The following is a 20,081-nucleotide window of genomic DNA, read 5'->3' on the forward strand; positions in this document are numbered from 1 at the left end:
CAAAGCAGCAATTTCTTTTTCTCTGAAGGGTCCAAATATATTTACAAAAAGTTACCTGCAATTGAAATGACCTACTGTGACCTCCAACAAGGACTTTAATCGATTAATCAAATTCACCACCATGAACTTTTTCTTCTTTTCTTCCTCTTTTGCTAACACTACATTGATTTTTTTTACACTGTTTAGCTGTATTTTATTTATTTTTTAATCACTGTAATATATTTGTGCATTTGTGTGAATGTATAGGTATATTTCTTTCTGGTTTCTCCGACAGCCACTCGACAAGCCCCTATAGCAGTGGTCCCCAAACTATGGCCCGGGGCCCAGATACGGCCCACCTCCACATTTTGCCTGGCCTCTGAACAATACCAGAGGCACATTAAGATTTTTTTTTCAGTCTGGCCACAAGATCGAGACTTACACATGCATCGAACGTAACTTTATATTCCACCCTTCTGCAGTTTGTGCCCTATCTGAAACTCCTCCCTTAAAAAATAAATTTAAAAAAAATCTGTTATACAACCATACTGGTAGTGAAATGTATTGTGCTGGCCTGCTTGCTTTCTGGTTTTCATGATGAAGTTAATGACAGAGAGCTGCAAACAGTGGTGTCTACAAGAAAGTTGATATTTCATGGTCTTTTTTTTCTGTGAAAAACCTGAAAAGGGTTATTTAGTTATTATTTATTTCAAAAATAGTTTTATATATTTCTTTAGTATTATTATTTATTTTCTGATTTTTTTTCTGTCAAGATCCCAGAAAGGCTTATTAATATTTAGTTATGTGTGGCTTTCTGGGAAACAATAAATACTTTTTTTTACAGACTGACCCTGGCCCCCCATCACAGAAGGGAAAAGTGGTTTGGCCCTGATGGGAAAAAGTTTGGGGACCCCTGCCCTATAGATTTTACTGGCCACTCCTGCACATTTCCTGATGTTACTGTCTGTTGCTTTGTTCAGTTTTGATTTTCTTTTACTAAACCACTATGTATGGTTTGTTTTGTGTTTCATTTCTTATGTGCAATAAATATATACTATCGCATGAAATCATATGATCTTAGTTATATAAAATACATATTAATTTAGATTTATATTAATAATTTCTGCGTTTATGCTGTGATACTTGCCAGCAAAGCTTTCATCATCAAAGAGGAATCTCCATAACCTGCAGATGTGCAGCTGCAGTTACACGTGTTCAACCAGCAGGGGGAGTCAGAGATCTGTGTTTGAGATTGAAAACGTTACAGATTGAGGACGCTTTGAGTCCTCGTTTTTTCCCACATGAATCCCCCTTCCACTTCTTTCTTATTCCTCTTTTTTTCACAACAGTATCTATTTTATAATCTTCTGTATCCAGCTGTTTCTTGTCCTCCTGTGCCTACCTCCTCTCACAGACCAGCAGCTCTCAGGACGGATCTCCAGCTGTGTGGCTCCAGTCCCGCAGGCAGGGTCGGCCATGTTGTTGTGTGGGGGTTGATGTAAGTTTAGTAGTAAGGAAGTGGAGAAGCGACAAAGGGCTGGGACACTTCAGGAGCTGACTTTCTCCTCTTCCCCTGTGTCTCCCTCTTCACCTCTGTCATGCCGCCGCTGCTTTCTTCTTCTTCTTCTTCTTCTTCTTCTTCTTCTTCTTCTTCTTCTTCTTCTTCTCTGACAACAATGAGTGTCTGCTCCGCCGCCTCCGCCATCCTCCGAGCCTGCAACACTTGATTTAACTTTAGCACTCAAAAGCCCAGCACACTTTCATGGATGGAGTGAGGATGAAGGAGGCTCGGAGGCAGGAATAAGTCGGATTTTTGTGATTCAAGGAGGGAAGGTGAAGAAGAAGGAGAGGACACAGAAGAGGGACGTGGATCTGTGAAGGTAAGACCTCAAACGGATCGGGTCTTTGTCAAAGCTGGATTAAATGAGGATGGGCCGAAAAGCAGCTGCTCGGCTGTCTGACCTGTCATCAACAAAGGAATAAAACTGTCCAGCTGTCTTTCTAGTATTTACCTGTTTATAAATCACTGCTAATCCCTCTAAAAGATGAAATAAAATCTCTGAGTAGTCTTGAATCCATTAAAATATGTCTGACAAGGTAAAACACACAGCATGTGCTTTAATCCCACAGGAATATTAATGAAAGTGTATCAGATTGTGTATTTAAAGTGGGACAGGGCCACTATATCAGAGGTACTTATCAGTTCTATAACATTAAAACAAGTAAAATACTCAATACTCCATTTAAAAAATGAAAATAAAATCTGTGGAGGTGTACTTTTTGTTAGCTGTAAAAGAAAAGGCCACAAGTTGATTTAAAAGATATTTTAAAATGAAATATTAGATTATTTTTACCATCAAGGGAAAGATGTTCCCGCTGTTGTTCAGTTATTTTTTGCTGGATACTAGTGCCACCTCATCATTTCAGATATCTAACCCAGTGTTTGACTCATGCTGATTCAGATTGTTTCAGGATTTAAGGAGGAGGTTCAGGCTGATTTCAGTCTCTCCCGTCAAATAGCTCAGGGACAAGTGACGGTTTATCTTTGCTGTTCTTCTTCCACTTTTCCACTTTCACCTAAGGACAGAGGATGAGGAGCTGTCCTCAGGTGAATCTTCATCGTGACCCTTCTAGGTAACTCATCATGTTTAACCCGAGAGAAGAACGTGTCAGACAAAGGATGTAGATCACTCTGATCATTTTATTGCTGATGTAAATCCTTCTTAGGGCTGGTCAGCAACACAAATTGGAAACCAGCATTACTGGGATGAAAGGTTGTTAAAATGCAGCACCAATCAAGCTGACAATGAATGGACAAAAAGATTGAAGCTTGAACTTCTCTCATTTTAATGTAGCATTTGTGCTTATTTATATCACAGATAGAAATTCTTAAATAAAATTTGTCAGTGACAGAAACACACTTAGGTATTTCCCAAACAGCTAAACAAGGTCAGAATCAAGCTGACACCAGTCTGGTGTATGGGATTATTACGTACCAATCAAAGTAACTATGATATTTAATCTGTATGAAGCATCAGGTTATTTATATAAGCCATGGCAGCTTTCACACAGACTGAATTAAGCTCAGATGTGGCTATTGTGACACTGAACATTGGTTTTAGGAAAGACTTTCTGACACTTGGACTGTATTCAAAGCCGCATGCTAGGTACCAACTTCTAGTACTTAGAATGTAGAATGTGAGGCCACATCCAAATCCAGAACCGCTTCTCTAGCATTAATTTATAGTTTGAGAAAGACAATAAGTTTTACATGGACTTAGATATCTTTCACAGACCAGAACTCACCAGACACACCTGCAATCCTTTTGCATTTTGCATTCCTTCACTGTGAATGTGAAACATTAGCTTTGTAGTGTTGGTAACAATGCTTGCTCAAGGTACAACAATAGGTGGAGGTAGTGCACCTAAAAACTGAGTAGCACCCAAACCACAGACTGTATAAAATATGGACGTAGTCTCCCCGACGTCACCTGTCTGTTTCTGAAACTGAAAAAGAAGTACATCGGCTATAGCGGCCATATTGGTAGTGGCAGGGGCTTCGTGTACAGCTATAGGGCGCCTGTCGGTCACGTGACCCTGAGCTGTGCTTCTTATTGGAGGAGCTTGCGATCTTAAAAAAAAAAACTCTGTTTTTTTGACACCTGGACCTTATTTATAGGTGTGTGCATGCTCATATACTCACTCAGACAAACATCGTGCAGCTCGGAGTCCTTCAGATGTTATTTAGATCCAACCCATTTTAGCCGCACTTAGCGGGGGCCACGGCAAGGGAGCTTCAGCGCGAGACATGATCTCTGCAAAATCGCTCATTTTGGCTATATTTTTTCATCCATCGCCAGTGTTATCATAAAGTCAGCTCGTCTACCATCGTCACACTACGACTTCGATTTTGACGGTTGTCCTTACCAGTTTGAGCCAGGGTACATGGACGAGGAGCTTCATGAAAGAAGGATGCAGAGGGAGAGAGACGAAGAGCTGGCTCGAGAACAACAAACAGGAGCACGTCCACGACTCAATGCTAACTGGTGGTGCGCTTGTGGACAGTGTTCGCCTATGGCAACAGAAGAGGACTGTGTTTGTGATAACAATGGATAGCGATGGATGAAAAAATATAGCCGAAATGAGTGATTTTGCAGAGATTATGTCCCGCGCTGAAGCTCCCTTGCCGTGGCCCCCGCTAAGTGCGGCTAAAATCGGTTGGATCTAAATAACATCTGAAGGACTCCGAGCTGCACGATGTTTGTCTGAGTGAGTATATGAGCATGCACACACCTATAAATAAGGTCCAGGTGTCAAAAAACCGGAGTTTCCCTTTAATATTCTCTGAACAGCCGAGTTTGAAAAAAATCACCCCCCGCACAGTGGGTGCCGTTAGTGATATTAGCAACTCAGACAGGAGATGTTTTTTGAACCAGGCTGTGAATAGGTTAATTTCTGCAGTGAAAACATCTTATTTTGGCTTGGTATATGTGACTTCAGGTACTTCCGCTGCCAGCCTCAAGCAGACACTCAAGAAACAGCTGATTTTAGCACTTCAGCATTGTCTCATACTCTTAGACCAGAGGTTGCCGCTTAGCCCAAAACTCAACAAACAAAAAAACAAAACAAACGTTAGTGCTTTGCATTGTGGGAAACCGCATTGAAGGTAGACTAGGCCACAGCATATTGACGATTTTTTCCCGGGTCTGTCCAACAGCCTGGTATTTTCGGCGCACTGCATATTTCACTTTAGTTCATGTACTACATGCAGCCTTAATTAGTTTGTAGGCCTACTACTTGCAAAGTTGGCAGTTTAAAAAAAAACAGTCCTAGCTTTTGATCGACTCAGATGATAGCAAAGAGGTAGAGCTGAGGTTGCTTTTATGTTATCAGATACCTATCAGATAAAAATTACCCTGTGTACAGTTTGTATGAATAAATAAGTGAGCAACACAGTGAGCTTAAAAAAGGATTTTAACATGGGGCTAGATGGGGATTGAGTGTCTTTTGGAGCAGGCCTCTAGTGGGCACTTGAGGAACTTTTTTTTTTTTTTAATTCAGAATTTGCTTGATCTGTAGTTTGTTTCCAACTCTTAGAATTTATGTAATACTGGAAACAGAAGCTCCACCATATCAGAGAATCTTTGATTACAACAATACCAGCTCTATAAAATCCAGTGTAACACATCTACTGTCTTAATCTTAAACCCAGAGTCTCTGTTTTCTTCAGTATGTGAGGAACACATGAACATCGAGAAGTTCATAACTTCAATTCTTCAAGTGAATTTGGGTAAAAAACAGTTTGAATCTCTAAATAACCACATTTTAGTGAGTCTACTCTTCCAGGGAGAGCAGCCTAATTCAGACGATCACATGACATTCATAGTCACCCTATTATATGTTGACAGTTCAAACAAACAGCCCTGTTGTGTGCTCACAAACGCATGATTGTAGAAACACTCAAATTCCTAAAATAGCTCACACATATCCCCGACTCAGGTGCCAGGATTCAGGTATTCCCATGAGGCCTGTTATCCCAGAAAATGTCTGATGTCTGTTCTCTGGCAGCTTAATATCACACTCAGACACAACACAGCTTTTTATATCAGGGCTTAAAAAGGCGTGAGGCTGATACGGTTCCAAGCAAAATGCTGAAGCACACTCCAGCCTCTCCATTCACTCGACTCGCGTTTAGTATTTCTCAAATATAACTCTTTACAAGTCGTTCCACGCTCTCGAGCTGCTGAAAGCTCCAGGATCGGTTTACTACAAACGTGCCTGCAACAGAACTCTACACCCAGCGCAGAGTAAATCTCATTACCAGCAATTTATTGATGTTTCTCTCCACGCTCTCAAGGCTTTACATCCGTAACATCACATGACATTTCTCCAGGCCCACTTTTAACTCTTTGGCATCAGAGGAATGTGGTGGATGTTGGGCAGGCAGCATCTGTTGCTGATCCCAAGTCTAGTAAATCTCCAGAGATCCGCAGCCGCAGCGTCAGCTGGTAACAGCTGTCCAGCCGAGCTAAACCTTCGAGTATTTAAAGAAGTGGGATGCTCGAGACAACCAAAACATGATTGAAAAGTAACTCATTGAAACACCAAACAGTGAAAGAGGTAAACCATGAGATTTATTGTGAAAAATGATGATTCACATTGCGGATGATAAAGTGCTTTTCAGTCTACCACTCTCTCTGAAAAGCGAATTATAGCTAATAGCATCTTTTTGTCTGACCATGAGGCCTAAATGTGGGCTGCACTGTCAGCTCACTCCACTAAACGTCGTCTCTGCTGCCTTGTTTAAAATTCACAACCACAACTCCTGCATGTACCCAAACATTCAGATAGAAGCGAGCGTCAGAGAGAGAAAAAATCTGCTTTTATCAGTATTTTCTGTGCAGTTTTCTCACACTTTGGCCCGAGCCGGGGGAAGAAGGCGTAGGCAGGTCGCTGATAAGACGAGATGAGGCTGAAGTTATCTCTGTAACAGAAGAATATGTAAAGTTTTCATTTCATCGCTTCAGGTTTGAATAGCTCAAATAATGTTTTTCTTTTCCACAGCTGGAGGTGGAAGCTGGTTCCTCACAGATGTCAGTTTCAGGTTGAGCGTGCAGAGCTCTTTGAAAGCCTCTTAGTATGGAAACTTTGTGTGTTTTTGGTGGAGGAGGAAGAGAAAGAGAGAGGGATCAGGGGTTACAGGATCCTCAGATGTTCATGGAGGACTCGGTCCCTCAGGGGAACATCTGGAGCTTTCTCAAATGTCGACTCACACGTGTAGCTTTTGTTTGCTGTGAATTTCCTGTTTTATTTTGTGGTTTCTGAAAGAAATGAGATCTGGAAAACTCTTCTGTTGGGTAAATGACAGGAGAGTATCAGTGACACCTGGAATTAGATATATTTTAAAAATAAGGAAAAGTAATAACAATGGTGGGACAGGACCATCATGAAACATAAAGTTAGGTGAATTTTAGGCATCTAAACATCTTGTTTGATTCCTGAACACACCATGTCAAAAAGCTGCGTTTCCCCCAAGCAGTCCGGTTCGGTTCAGTACGGTTTGGTTCAGTTAAGCCTGATCTAGTTTGCGTTTCCACAGCAAACTGTGCCCTCTCGTGGTTGGTGGCATGTAAGTCGGATTCTGAAAGCCGCAGCTGTTAAACAATAGCATGACGCTGTAGCAGCGCGACACAGTTTACCCCGCTATTAAATCCAACTAAGAAGAAAAACGCGACACAGTAAACAAAGAACATAGATGGAAGACATCCAGCATTTCATTCTCTCTGTGATTGGCATGTAGCTCTTTGATACAAAGTGCAATCAAGCTTTTTTTCAGAAAAGACTGTGTGCTGCCGGGAGAAATGCAGCCGCTGTAGCACGGTAAGTGACGATTCTTTCGAACAATCAATGGTCTGCAGTGTTGTAGCTCCACCTTCCGAGAGCGGATTGGTTCAGCCTGGCACCCATACGTAATTTGGGGATCTGTTCCAGGATATGTCAGTGGAAATCACCACAAAATGCGCGCCGTACTTAGACGTACCGTACTGGTCAGCTTGGTGGAAACATGGCTTAAGTATCGGTGAACTTGTCAGTGAAATGAACTAAGTTAAATAATATAAAAAACAAGTATTGTTAACCCACCTTAATATTCAGAAAATAATTGGATTTAGTTAATATTCTTCATTTTCATGTGGACCAGTATTCAGAGAATTTACAGCCTTTGAAATTCAATCAGATCAGTAGTCTTATGGCGGATAGTTGCCCAGGGCCTGCCCACCCCCGTAGGTTTAGGACCACAAATTGACAGAAAAGGTTTCTATTTTCAGTTTTTGTGTATGGTTTGTCCCGGGGCCTGTGATGTTGTAAAGACGACCCAAGTACAGATAACGTGAATGATTAAAGAATAGCATCATCTTATTGTTGTAGAAAAAGCTCAGAAGATTAGCACTGAAAAGCTGTAGCTTTGACTTGATTTGAAAACTGAGTCATACATCAAAAACATAATGAGAATGAAGAATATCAACACAGTCCAAACTAGTTTTTTGACCAAAGTACTTCCTGATATTTTCAACTTACAGGTCTTCTGAGAACAAGATGGGCCCATAGACTGTATATAGAATGGACAGTGTGGCTCTGCCATTTACCATTGTACGGTTTTGAAGCCAAAATTCCCCCATCACAGGTGCAGCCATTGGTAACAGTTGTGCAGCCAGAGTCTGTGCAGTAGAGACTGTGAAGGATTCTGGGAGAATCTGAGTGTAGCCAAGTGAAAAAATTATAATTAATTTTTCATAATTATTTGATATATATATATATATATATATTTTTTTTTTCTTTTGCAAGTCTAATCTCTTCTCGACTACCTTCTGACATATTTTACAATCCCTGAAATAAAATACACAAGAACGGCAGCTGTTAGTCATTGTCAAACGTGATTTCTACGAGGTGTATTAATTTTTGACAGTTTGACCACAGCTCATCTGGAATGACTGGAAAGCTGGATTTTTTGACCTATACTACAGCCAGCCACCAGGGGGAGCAGTTTTGTGGGGACCTCACTTTGAGCTGATCAGGATGATGTCCATTTTTTTAGTCTATGGATTAGCCCCCTTACCAGAAAGCTTCATAACTAACTAGGATTGTTAGTCGGTATGCTATGTTGAAGAGCAGTAGAGCAGCCTGCAGTTGCTGAAACTTTAATGACGAAAGTTGAGTATCTTTTGAAAGCATATCTTAATATAAGTTAAATAAATTGAATTAATTACTTTTTGCAATAAGTTTCAGGATTCTGAACAATTCTACCCCAGACTGACTGTGTTAAAAAGACGGGTAAGCTAACATCACTCATTGAGAGAAGGAAGCTGGTTTATGTTTTGATCTTCTTCTACGTGATGTCTAAGCCTTCATACTGATTAACCTGTAATTATGACATCTTTTTCCTAAGATTAAAGCTGTAAATCTCATAAAATAAAGACTGTATTTTCAGGTTATTACAACTTTAATCTGTTTTTTTTCTTACAAGTATATTCTACAAACATTACAACTTTATTTTTGTAATACTGCAGTGTTATTTTCAAAGTCATATTGAGGCCTTAATCCTGTGTTGTACATAACAGCCATTTGGTTTTTCAATAAAAATTCAACCATCTTTTGTTCCTAATAGTGCTGCCTGTATCTGTCGGTTGACGGAAAACAAACTGTTTTAATTGAAAATGTGAAAAAAAAGCTCTTTAAGTTTTGTATAACTAGAATTTAGCAATTTTCTTCATTAAAAAGGAAAGACACAGAATCTTTTTACTGAAGACAAATGTGATGTAACCCCAAGGTTCAGGAAGTTATATGATTTCATGTTTTTACTCCAATTTTTTGGCAAAAATATTTGTTAATCAATAAAATGATCCTAAGTTTCCCCTCTTGGCTGAGGCTTACCAAAAAATTCATTTGCTTGCATTAAATCTACTGCCACATTTGTCTTTTTTTAACCAAGTATTTATGATTCCAGGATAATAATAATCATTTTTGAGGTTCCCGTTGTTGCTTTGCTTGTGTTAACTTCCCATTACCTGCTGTGGTAGTTATTGTTTTGTCCCATGCAGGTCCAGGCATTGAGTGCAGAGATCTGAGATCTGTGTGGGTGTTTGTTTTATTTAACAATTCTACCTCCTTTAAAAGTTCCTGAAGAAAAAGCTTCTGTAAACCCTGAGTAACTCTTGAAGATAGAAAAGAGACTCCACATCTTTGTTTAAAAATTTCACAGCCATGGCAGCTGATGAAAGAGATTTTTTTTCCTGCCTCTAGCTGATCATCTTAAATCGTCTGCTCCAAATCACACTGCTTTGAGAAAACCTGGAAGGAGAATCAAGCTCACTTTGCCCTCGTTTTCTGTCTCAATCTGTCAGATGGAGAAGAGCTGAAACAATAGCACCACACCTTCCAAATCAGATAGAGGAAGTAGCCTCAGATTGTGCACATGTGTTTGTATTTTGTTAGTTTATGATAACCCTCCACTCTCAAACTCTTTACCTTCCTCTTGCATTGTTCCCATGTGACTCTAACTGGTGCAACTGGGAGGCCTCCTGTGTTTGCATGCGATGTGCTGTTGTAGGTCATGCTATCATCCTGAGGGCAGTGGGATGTTGTCAGCAATAAGAATTAGTTTCTATTATTAGCAGCGCAGCAGATTTTCCTCGTAGCCTCGTGGCTCTGCTGCTCATGAATGATCCAGTGTTGGAGTGAAAAGACTTTGATGTTGAAATCTGGAAGGTTTGACATTTAAGATCCGAACAAGCTGCTTGCTCTTTGTGGCCTTAAATGCCACCCAGACACATTATTTTTTGTTTCATTATTTGTCACCCGGCACAGACCAACATTTGGGAAAAATAGAATTGTATTTTCAGATAGCGGCTGACTGGTTTAAAACAATAAGGCACTGATGGAGAGTGCTTTAAGATAGTGGATAGAAAAATCAAGAGTTCCTATTACATGCTGTCTGATGATAAAGCGACACAGGATGGTGTAAACCTGACATTCAATACTTCTATAAGAAATCTGGGAGTTAGTCCCCCCTGAACATTGTATCATTTATCATATCATATCTTATATCTATTCGTATCATATTCTATCATATAGGGATACTGGTAGGGCTGGGACCATATGCTTTTCTTGGGATTCTATTCTATTACTATTTTCGGGTGCCGATTCGATTTAAGTTGCAATTCTTTGATATTTATGATTTTTGCAACTTTTAGTTTGCTTTTTTAACACCAGACCATGTGAAAAAGTTAAATGATGATGAAGATGTCTACAGACTATATCAGAAGCTATATTTTCCCATAAAATGCACATCACCTGACTCAGACATTTTACCCTCTGCTAGAGGAAAGAAGTAACTTTTTCTAGGGGAGCACCGATCACAATTTTCTGGCCGACCAATCGAGATTTGGGCCAATACCAATTTTTATTTTTTTATTTTTTATAACTGACAGCATATACCTACAATGTTTCAATCTTATTTTATTGAAAATCATTGAACAATACCTGTGAAACAATAAAATCTGTATGTTTTAACTTAGGCCCCATTTACACAACAACATTTCATCTAGGCCTGCACTATATATCATTTGAACATCGCCATTGCAATATGTACATGCGCAATAGTCACATGGCGCATGTGATATGACTTTGCAGATGACTCTCAGCTTTGCCTTCAGTTCAGATGAAAACACTTAATTTACTCAACCTAAGAACTTAAGACTTGGATGTCTAACAGTATTGTGCTATAAAACTTGTCAGAGGCAAAGTTATGATTCTGATTGGCCCCAAACTCAAAATGATGTGACTGCCAATGATTGAGTCAGCATGGCATCCAGCAGCAAATGGGACAAAATTCAAGAGTATGCTTTTTTAACCAAACCTCTTTGGTCAGAGTGATTCAGCATTTGGTGAAGTGCGTTTGTTATTCCCAGGCTCTAAAATCAGATTGCTTTGAATTAAGTTTTAGTGGTTGGTTATTGATATACGCAAATCTCACTACAGAGATCCTCCTCAGGTCTGAAACACATCTCTGTCAGACAAAAGTAAAAAATTTAGAAGGTCTGAAAGGGTCAAAAAGACCCACTGCAGGTGGACTTTGTGCTTTTGGTCACTCCTTTTTGTTTTCAGTGAATATCCTCTTAGGGTAAATCCTCTATCCGCATAATCCTCCTGGTTCAAGCTGGTGGAGCTGGCACTGTGTGCCCGGCCGTCCCCTCCCTCATTGATTTAACCAACCTGCTGTTTCCCTCTCAGCCTCTGCTCTTAACTCAATCTGAACCACTTTTTTATGCCCACGCAACCGCTAATGGCTCTTTTCTCTGAGGAACATTTTCTGTTGTTGTTTCTCTTATCAGGCTGGATTTGATGGAATTTATCTGATGCAGAATTTAAGCAATAGGGAGTTGTGGAGGTTGAGATCAGCCAGCTGAATAAAAAAAATACCAACGTGTAGAGTTTTATTTTGGCACCCGAAGTCATGACTTCACTTAGTTGCAGTTTAAAAGGGTGATGTCACCTCTGTGAAACAGCTGATGTCTCATTTTTTAAAAAGGAAAAACATCCTCGCTCCAAAGTGCAAATATTTCTGGGACACCATCCAGTGTTTTACAGCGTGGTAAGTTTCTCTGCATGCTGAGCCAGCGGGGCCAAACTCTCGTCTGTCTGATGAGGAAACACAAGCCCACCACGGTAGACTGAGCCGCTGAGTGAAGCCTTTCGCTTTCCATGACACTGTTTGGTTGTAGAGGTTTAAGAAAAGGTTGGAAAAAAGTCTGTTTTTAATGCCAACATTCCCAGCATGTTGGCTCAGGATCTGACATCTGTGAATAGATTTATTGGGATAATCCTTTGAAGACATTTGTAAGGAATCTGTTTCAGTTTGACGCGTCTGTTTTTCAGTGGCTGACCGCTCATAAAACAGATCTGCGGAGGACGAGCGGTAATTTAAAGGACTCAAGTTTTTTTATTCAAGCAAAGTGTTCTGAATCTTTGGAAGGTTTCTGTGGTTGTCCCCATTTAGTTGATTTCCTTGGCAGTTCAGTCGGAGAACTCAATGAACCCTTGATCACGCTCCTCCTTTCTTCGATGAGGAGAAAAAAGAAAAAACCTTCCACCTCTTGAAATCAAGGCCGCTGCTCCAGAATCAGTGAAAAGGTGCATTACAGCAGCAGCAGCAGATCCTCTTCAGTTTCATGGATGCATGATTGTGACCCTGTTATTCACTGAACTGTTGCCCTTAACTCTCCTCTCACCAACTGAGCCACAGTCATCAGCAGCATGTGTTTATTCAGTCTGCTTTTATGCTGAATGAAAGCTCCTATTTCACCTCAATCCTCCATTGTTTTACTGTCTTGTAATGTGTCAGCGCCAATTAAACAAGTCCAAGTCCTCCTGCAGCTGTTGTTCTTGGCGAGTGAGAGCGTTCTGATCTCCCCTGAGCTCAGACGTCTTTACGAGCGTGTCTGATTGTCTCCACATTTTCCGGGCCTTCACCTCACCAAAGAATGCCTCAGTGCGAGTCTGTCCAAATCGTGTTAGGTGGGGGAATGACAACCACGCAGATGGACACACCAGGGTTTTAAATCTTGTCGCACAGTCAGGAGTCACGGACAAATTATGACTCAACAGGAGCCTTAAGTACGCCTGAAAAACCCCAACCCTCCATCATCAGAGCAGGACAGTAAAACCCAAACAGTTTGTTGACATTAAAATTTCACAGTTTTCTCTCTTTGTAGTTTGTGTGTCCCTTTTTGGTCTTTGGAGTCTTTTTGTTGGTGTTTTGGGTTTAGTCATGGTTGTTCTAAGTCCTTTTTTGGATGATGCTTTTTTTTCCTTGCGGTTGGTGATTTTCAGTGTATTCGTGGTTGTTTCAAGTCTTCATGCAGTTGTTTTGAGTCTTTTTGTTGGGGAATTTTGTTTCATTATAGTTGTTTTAGTTTTTTTTATGGTTGTTTTGAGTTTATTATTATTATTATTATTATTATTATTATTATTTTTTTTTTTTAGATCAATAGTTTTTAATCAAAGTCAAAGCAATTAAAATCTGTTTAATTATATAAAGTGTTCCTTTATTGCCACATTTTTTTTGTGTATTCATTTATTTATTTAACAGATTTTTTATTTATTTAACAGATTTTTCATTTATTTAACAGATTTTTTTTTACTGAGTATTCATATCCCATACATTCCAAATATACATCTATGTCTCTTTTTTAGCCTTGATACAGTTGTACTATTATATCTTAACAAATGTTTTGAGTTTATTATTTGTGGTTGTTTTTTTAATCATTCTCAATTTCTTTGTGATTTTTTTTTTTTTGTCTTTTAGTCTACATTTTGTCTCTCTGCTTTTATTTTAAATGTCAAAGGTAGGGTCTGCAGGAATTTAGTTACTTGTCAGTTAACATGTCATTCATTACTTCTTCTCCTTGGCTCAGTGCCAGCAGCAGCGCACACCCACTGACTCCAACCAAGACTTCGTGAACACACTCACTAGCCTAACAACCACCTGTGCATCACCTTTCCATGTAGGAGAGACTTGAGAGCCGTGCACCTCACTTGGCATGCTAGCACAAGCTAATCATGGTATTTGACATTAGGGATGGGAATTGATAAGATTTTGTCAATACCAGTGCCCTTATCGATTCTGCTTATCGATCTGATTATCAATTCCTGTTGTGAATTTTCTTGATACAAAAAGTAGCTTTACAGGTTTTCTGTGTCAACAACATTTAACTGAGTTTATACTGTAAGTGAGTAAAACGTTATTGGTCTCTGAGTCTGGATATTTCTGGGCATAATTATACAGAAACAGGTAAAAATTGCACACAATGTGACGTTGATGTACTGTGTTGTAACATATTAATAATTGAAGTAGTGTAAGTAAGCTTTATCTGTTTAGCATTTTGTTTCACTTTGGTTGTGTTTTTCTTGCTCTGTGCTACGTACCCTTTCATAGCCACTTGAAAAAGCTTCTTCCACTTGCTAATCAACACACAGAGTCGCTTGCATATTGGGTGTGCTTTGATTGATGTAAGCACACTTACTGTCCACCCATTAACGTCCTGAATCAACCCAAACATCAACATACAGGCAGAGGAGAAGGGGTTGAGACAGACACAGGCACTGACACACGTGTACAGAGGCCCAGAAGAGAAGAAAGTGGACATTTTATCTTTAGGGAAAATCCTGCAGACTCTACCTATCTTTTTTTAGTGTCTTGAGTTTTTTGAGTATTTTTATGGTCACTGATGTGAGGACTGTGTGAGGACATTTTGTATTCCTTTCATTGAGCCACATTTGTCTTTTTGAAGTAATTTTGTCTCAGGGGAGTCATCAGAAACATCCTTGTATTTGTTTCAAATCCTTTTTTGTTAAACTTAATCTCTTTTGGTTACATGTTCTCCTTCAGATTGTTCATCATCAGTTTGTGGTCCATTCACATCCCACATTTATTTATCCTGAGGTTGCTTTTTGCCATTTTTAAGCTATATGTTTTGTTTGTAGTTTCTCGGTTCTTTGACCCTCTGCAATCATTTCACATCACTATTTTGTAATTTTTTTCCTCAGTAGTTTGTTTTTGCCTGGTAAAAACCATGATGCACTTTGATTTTGATATTTGCTTTCTTTGTTGCTACTATTTCGAACATTTGATTGGATATGACAAAGAATCATTGACATTTTCAAACTGAGGCCCTGACCCAGGAGGTCTTTGACATTTGGGACCCCTTGGTCTTTCTCATATTAGACCAACCTCATAATTCCTCCATGAGGAGGGGCCCAAAAATGAATCATTGTATTAATTACCAACAAGGCAGAGCCAGAGAGCACAGCATTGATGCTTCACTGAGCTCTTATTCTTAATTTTATCCGCCATTTGTGTGTCAACATGAAGACATCTCTTTAGGGAGCAACAATAGCATGCAATGGATCACAACGATAAAAGCAGATAATCACAGTTTTATCCCTTTGTTTTGTACTTTGTCTAAATTACAACATGTGTGCACGATTTAATCTAAACGTTTGACTTGTGAGTGATTCAAAGCGGATTGAAAATGTACCCATATGTCCTACTTACATGGCTTATAGTCTTAGCCCCTCAAACAACAACAAAATGACTCACGTGTCAATATCAGGTCATTAAATTTTCATTTCATAACACATGTTGCCACATGCCTGATGTTGCAACTTTAATCCTGCTCCTCCCTCGGCCCCTTCTCTTTATTAATGTATCGTTAAGGCGGCCAAAGAATCTGCTCCAGTTTGTGATACAGTAAACTGATGGCTCTGTGTGTGTCTGTCCTGCAGGGCGAGACGATGGGCTGCATAAAGAGCAAAGAGGACAAAGGTTCGAATATGAAGTATCGGCAGGAGAACTCCACCGGGTCGGATCCGAACGCCACCGCCGCCACGCCTCACGTCGGTCACTACGGGCCTGATCCCACTCAACTGCAGCAGAATCAACCTCCCTCGTCTTCATCGAGCTCTGGGGCTGCAAACTTCAACCACACCCTCACGCCGTTTGGAGGCTCCTCGGCGGTCATGACTCCCTTTGGAGGGGCGTCATCGTCCTTCACCGGGCCTGTGTCCAACTCTTTCTCTGGTGCTGTCTCAAGTGAGTAAAAATCAGGGTGTAACACCAAGCCAGAGTCTGCCCAACATGTGGCGCACATCTAAAGCCTTTCTATTATTCATTCAACTATTTGTTCCTCGTTAGACTTAACACCGGCCTTACTATCAGCTGTAATCACCCTTAATGTGTCCAAGCAGCCTACAGCTGTCCCAAGATAACACAGGATTGTTTACGTGAGATTTATGTTGTAATCCTCTTCCATGTTATGGATTATCTTCTCTCAGGAGGAGGTGAAGGTGGTACCTCCATGGTGTTTGCTTTCTCTATGAGATAATGGGATTACTGTTGTCAGTGGCTGGTATATGAATATCATCTGCCTGGCTGTGTGAATCCTCAGTGGGTGAAATGTTTTCTAAAGAATGAAGAGATGGGTTGAATCAGAGATTTTCATGTCCTGTGTTCAACCTTAAATAGCCCAGTATGTCTGATAGGATCAACACAATGACAGCTTTGATGATGATGATATCAAAACTGGTTTGTTAGTGCACCATGCGTTGTTCCTTTGTGTCACTGCGTCTCTTGAAATCATCTAAACATCCCAGATATGTGTCTGGAAAGAGTGTGGCAAATAGTCTCCTTATTCTGCTTCCTTGTTTTAAAGGAGGTATTTCCTTTAACAGAGTCAGAGTTGTTTATCCACACTCCATCTCAGCAGGAGGCTGCACAGCTCCTTAAAAAGCTGTCAGCTATTTTAAAAGGAACAAATTGGAAAAATGTAGGGAGGAATGCTGGATTATTCTGTGCAATAATATAGATATAATGTTGCCATAATTGAAACTACACCACCGAGTCAACTTCTATTGAGTTTTGACTGGATTACAACCGTTAACAAGCACCCGGTGTTCTGGGGTTAAGAGTGACCGTGCTAATTCGGGACTTCAGCCGAACATGTCAGTTACTCTGTCCTAACAGTCACCAGTTAAAAGGGTCAGGCTTTACTCTGAAATCAAAATGAATCAGTTCAGTAAAGTGATTTGTTTAAAAGATTCATTCACTGAATCGTTTAGTACTTTTCCACAGCTCTGCCTGTGAGTCAGAATTTAATCAGCTGAAACATGGCCGAACATTTAGTTCTGCTCATGATCGTGGTGAGAATTACTGGAGGTGAATAAAAAATTCAGTGGGATAAAGCTACAGTTTGAAAACTGAAAGCTGCTAAAATGATCCCAAAGATTTTCTCTGACTGTTCTCCTTGGTACGCTCAGTACACAAATCACTGACTGTCTGACTGAGGCCATGTCCACACGTAGCGGGGTGTTTTCAAAACAAATATCCCCCTTGTTGGTTTTTAAAAACACTTTAGTCCACACATAGTGGGCCAAGCCGCCTATAAGTGCAGCTCGAGGCATGCCAAACCTATATTTGTCAGTGTTTTCCAGACGTAAAACCCGGGCCAGCCAATCAGAGTGAGCCTCGTCATTCAGCTGTGACGTTTGAGAACCGAAAACCGGAGTTTTTTTTTCAAAATCTTAACTTTGGTCGGAGTCTTCAGAAAGCATAATTTTTAGTGCCATAAGCTGCGGTTTTGTGTGGATGACAGGTCTAAACGTATTAAAAATATGCGGTTTCCCAAATATCTGGCTACGGGTAGACATGGCCTGAGTGGAAGAGAAAAACTCAGAGGCTGCCTGAACACGAACGTGTACTGACACACACTGTACTGACCGAAACACTGTTGAATGGAGACCCCTGCTAGTGAATGTTAAAACAGTCAGCTGAGTGAAATTAAGTTGGATACACAAGCCATTTGCAAACTGACAGCAGCTTTAAAAGACGCAAACATTTTTATGACACTTAAATGTTCAGAAAAATATTTAGTACTACCTCGATTTTTGAGACATGAGAGGGAGCTGTACAGTCAGGCTTTAGCCAATCAGGACTACTGACTGACTCTGCCCTGTTGGTTCAGTTGGTACAGTACAGTACTGACATGAAAATAAGGAGGGAGGGTGGGCTTGGAGAAATGAACTCTTTTCAGTAAGTGATTTGGTTCATTCACCCAGATGATTCGTTCATTTTGAGTGAATCGTTCATGAACAACACATCACTGCTCTGAAACACAAGGGACGACTGTGGGGGTTACTAAATGTAATTTCTTAATCACCGGTTTTCTGAATCCAGTCTTTACTTTGTTTAGGTGAAAATAGATTTGGTTTAGACGTTATTTGACCGAATACCACTCCTATCTAACTTCAGACAGAGCTATCTAATATATTTGAACAATAAACTAAATAAACCATGCACTGTGGGTGGTTCATCTTCTTAGTTATCAGTAGATTAGCTGTACACTCAAACAAAGTAGTTTCTTCCCATCATGCACCTTGTACTTTTTTGTCAACTTTTTGGACCGTTGTCTGCTGTTTACAGATGTTATTTTCATCAACAGCTGTTCAATCATTGAATTAGGGTTTGTGTTTTGTGTTCAGGTGGGGTTACCTTCTTTGTGGCCTTGTACGACTATGAAGCTCGAACATCTGATGATCTCTCGTTCAAAAAAGGAGACCGCTTCCAGATCATCAACAATACGTGAGAATATTTTTTTCTCTTTCAGTTAGATAAGGAACATATTTAGGATCTGCTTCCTTTCATATTTTAATTCTCTGCTGCACCTGCACCTAGTCTATCTGGATTCATGAATGACTCTTATTTCATTTCCCTCTCAGTGCTGAGTGTCTGATATTTCTTTCCTTTAATTCATGCGGTGGCAGAAATGTTGCCTGAGGTTACATCATTGTAATGTTAAGTAGATTAGTCTCAATCAAACCTTATTGTGCCAGTGTTTTTCAGTAATGATTCACATTTCAGACACAGCTCCATTCTTTGTTTTAACTCTAATCTGGAGGTTTGAACAATGCAGACGAACAAAATGTGTAAAAGAGAGGACTTGTATCAATCCTAGCAGGGCCTATCAGTTCCAGGCTTTGGTTGACAATCAAATGAGTTACAATCTCATCGTTCTTGTGTCTTTTCATTCCTGTAGTGAGGGAGACTGGTGGGAAGCTCGCTCCATCAACACGGGAAGGAAAGGCTACATCCCGAGCAATTACGTGGCCCCAGCTGACTCCATCCAGGCCGAGGAGTAAGTCTGATGCTGTTTTTTGTAGCATCTCGATTCTATCTAAAACCACCGAACCAGGAGAAGAATAACACTATTATTACTGAGCAAGAAGCATACTGAGACTATGTCGAGGAAGTTTCATAATGTGATTATAAACTTAAAAAGGGGTACTCTCTTCATTTCAGTATTTGAAACATGGATGTAAAGAAACAATGCTGAATAGTGTACTAAATGTGTGCAGATTTTCAAAACTGATCAAACTGATCAAAATGGTTTACCCAGCTCAGGCCCTGGCAGGACTCTGGGTTGGCCAGTCAGAGGGACGGGGGTTTGTGGAGCAGGGAGCCTTAAAGAGACAGCAGCCAAAACAAAGTGTTCACAACAGAGGATGAAAACAGGGTTTTGTAAAACACTGTGTGAAAAAATCTTGGGGTTATTTTGAGATTTAAATCGTTGGGGACCATATTGGGGATTTCCCAGTAAATTTCCAAAAACTGTCCATGGGAAGCTAAGCTTGGAAAATTTGGAAATATTCCAAATTGTTTTTTCAAAGCTTACTGGCTTTTCAGGCCTCAGATGGTGCCTTAAAGGTCCCATATTCTGCTCTTTTTCTGCAGTTTAATATGGATCATTGATATCTTCATGAAATGGTAGTAACATGTTTTGGTCCAAAAAGCCAATAAATCAAGCACAGCAGCATTGTTTCCAGGCTTTCATAGCCCCTCTATTCAGAACGCTCTGATTTAGTATTTACTGTCCTAAGTTGGAAAAGCAGTCAGCCATAAAGTGACCAGCACAATCATGCACAGTTTTACTGAGTGTAGCTGGCACATTTCCTTGATAAATGAACTCTAGCCACTTAGTCTTGTCTTCTTCCGA

General features: G+C 40.1%; 1 protein-coding gene across 1 annotated transcript in view; it reads left to right on the plus strand.

Annotated features, from left to right (window-relative positions):
• Window positions 1-1,216: 1,216 nt before the first annotated feature.
• Window positions 1,217-20,081, plus strand: part of LOC141807349 (tyrosine-protein kinase yes-like) — a 30,922-nt gene continuing 12,057 nt past the window's right edge. The window contains exons 1-4 of the mRNA XM_074693296.1: window positions 1,217-1,859; window positions 15,820-16,126; window positions 18,571-18,670; window positions 19,125-19,223. Of these exons, the coding sequence (XP_074549397.1) occupies window positions 15,829-16,126; window positions 18,571-18,670; window positions 19,125-19,223 (497 nt within the window). The 5' untranslated portion in view covers window positions 1,217-1,859; window positions 15,820-15,828. The remainder of the gene's footprint in view (window positions 1,860-15,819; window positions 16,127-18,570; window positions 18,671-19,124; window positions 19,224-20,081) is intronic.

Source organism: Halichoeres trimaculatus, unplaced genomic scaffold, assembly GCF_033239565.1.
Source record: "Halichoeres trimaculatus isolate MK-OKI-2021-1 unplaced genomic scaffold, fHalTri1.1 fHalTri1_scaffold_18, whole genome shotgun sequence".
Lineage (NCBI taxonomy): Eukaryota > Metazoa > Chordata > Actinopteri > Labriformes > Labridae > Halichoeres > Halichoeres trimaculatus.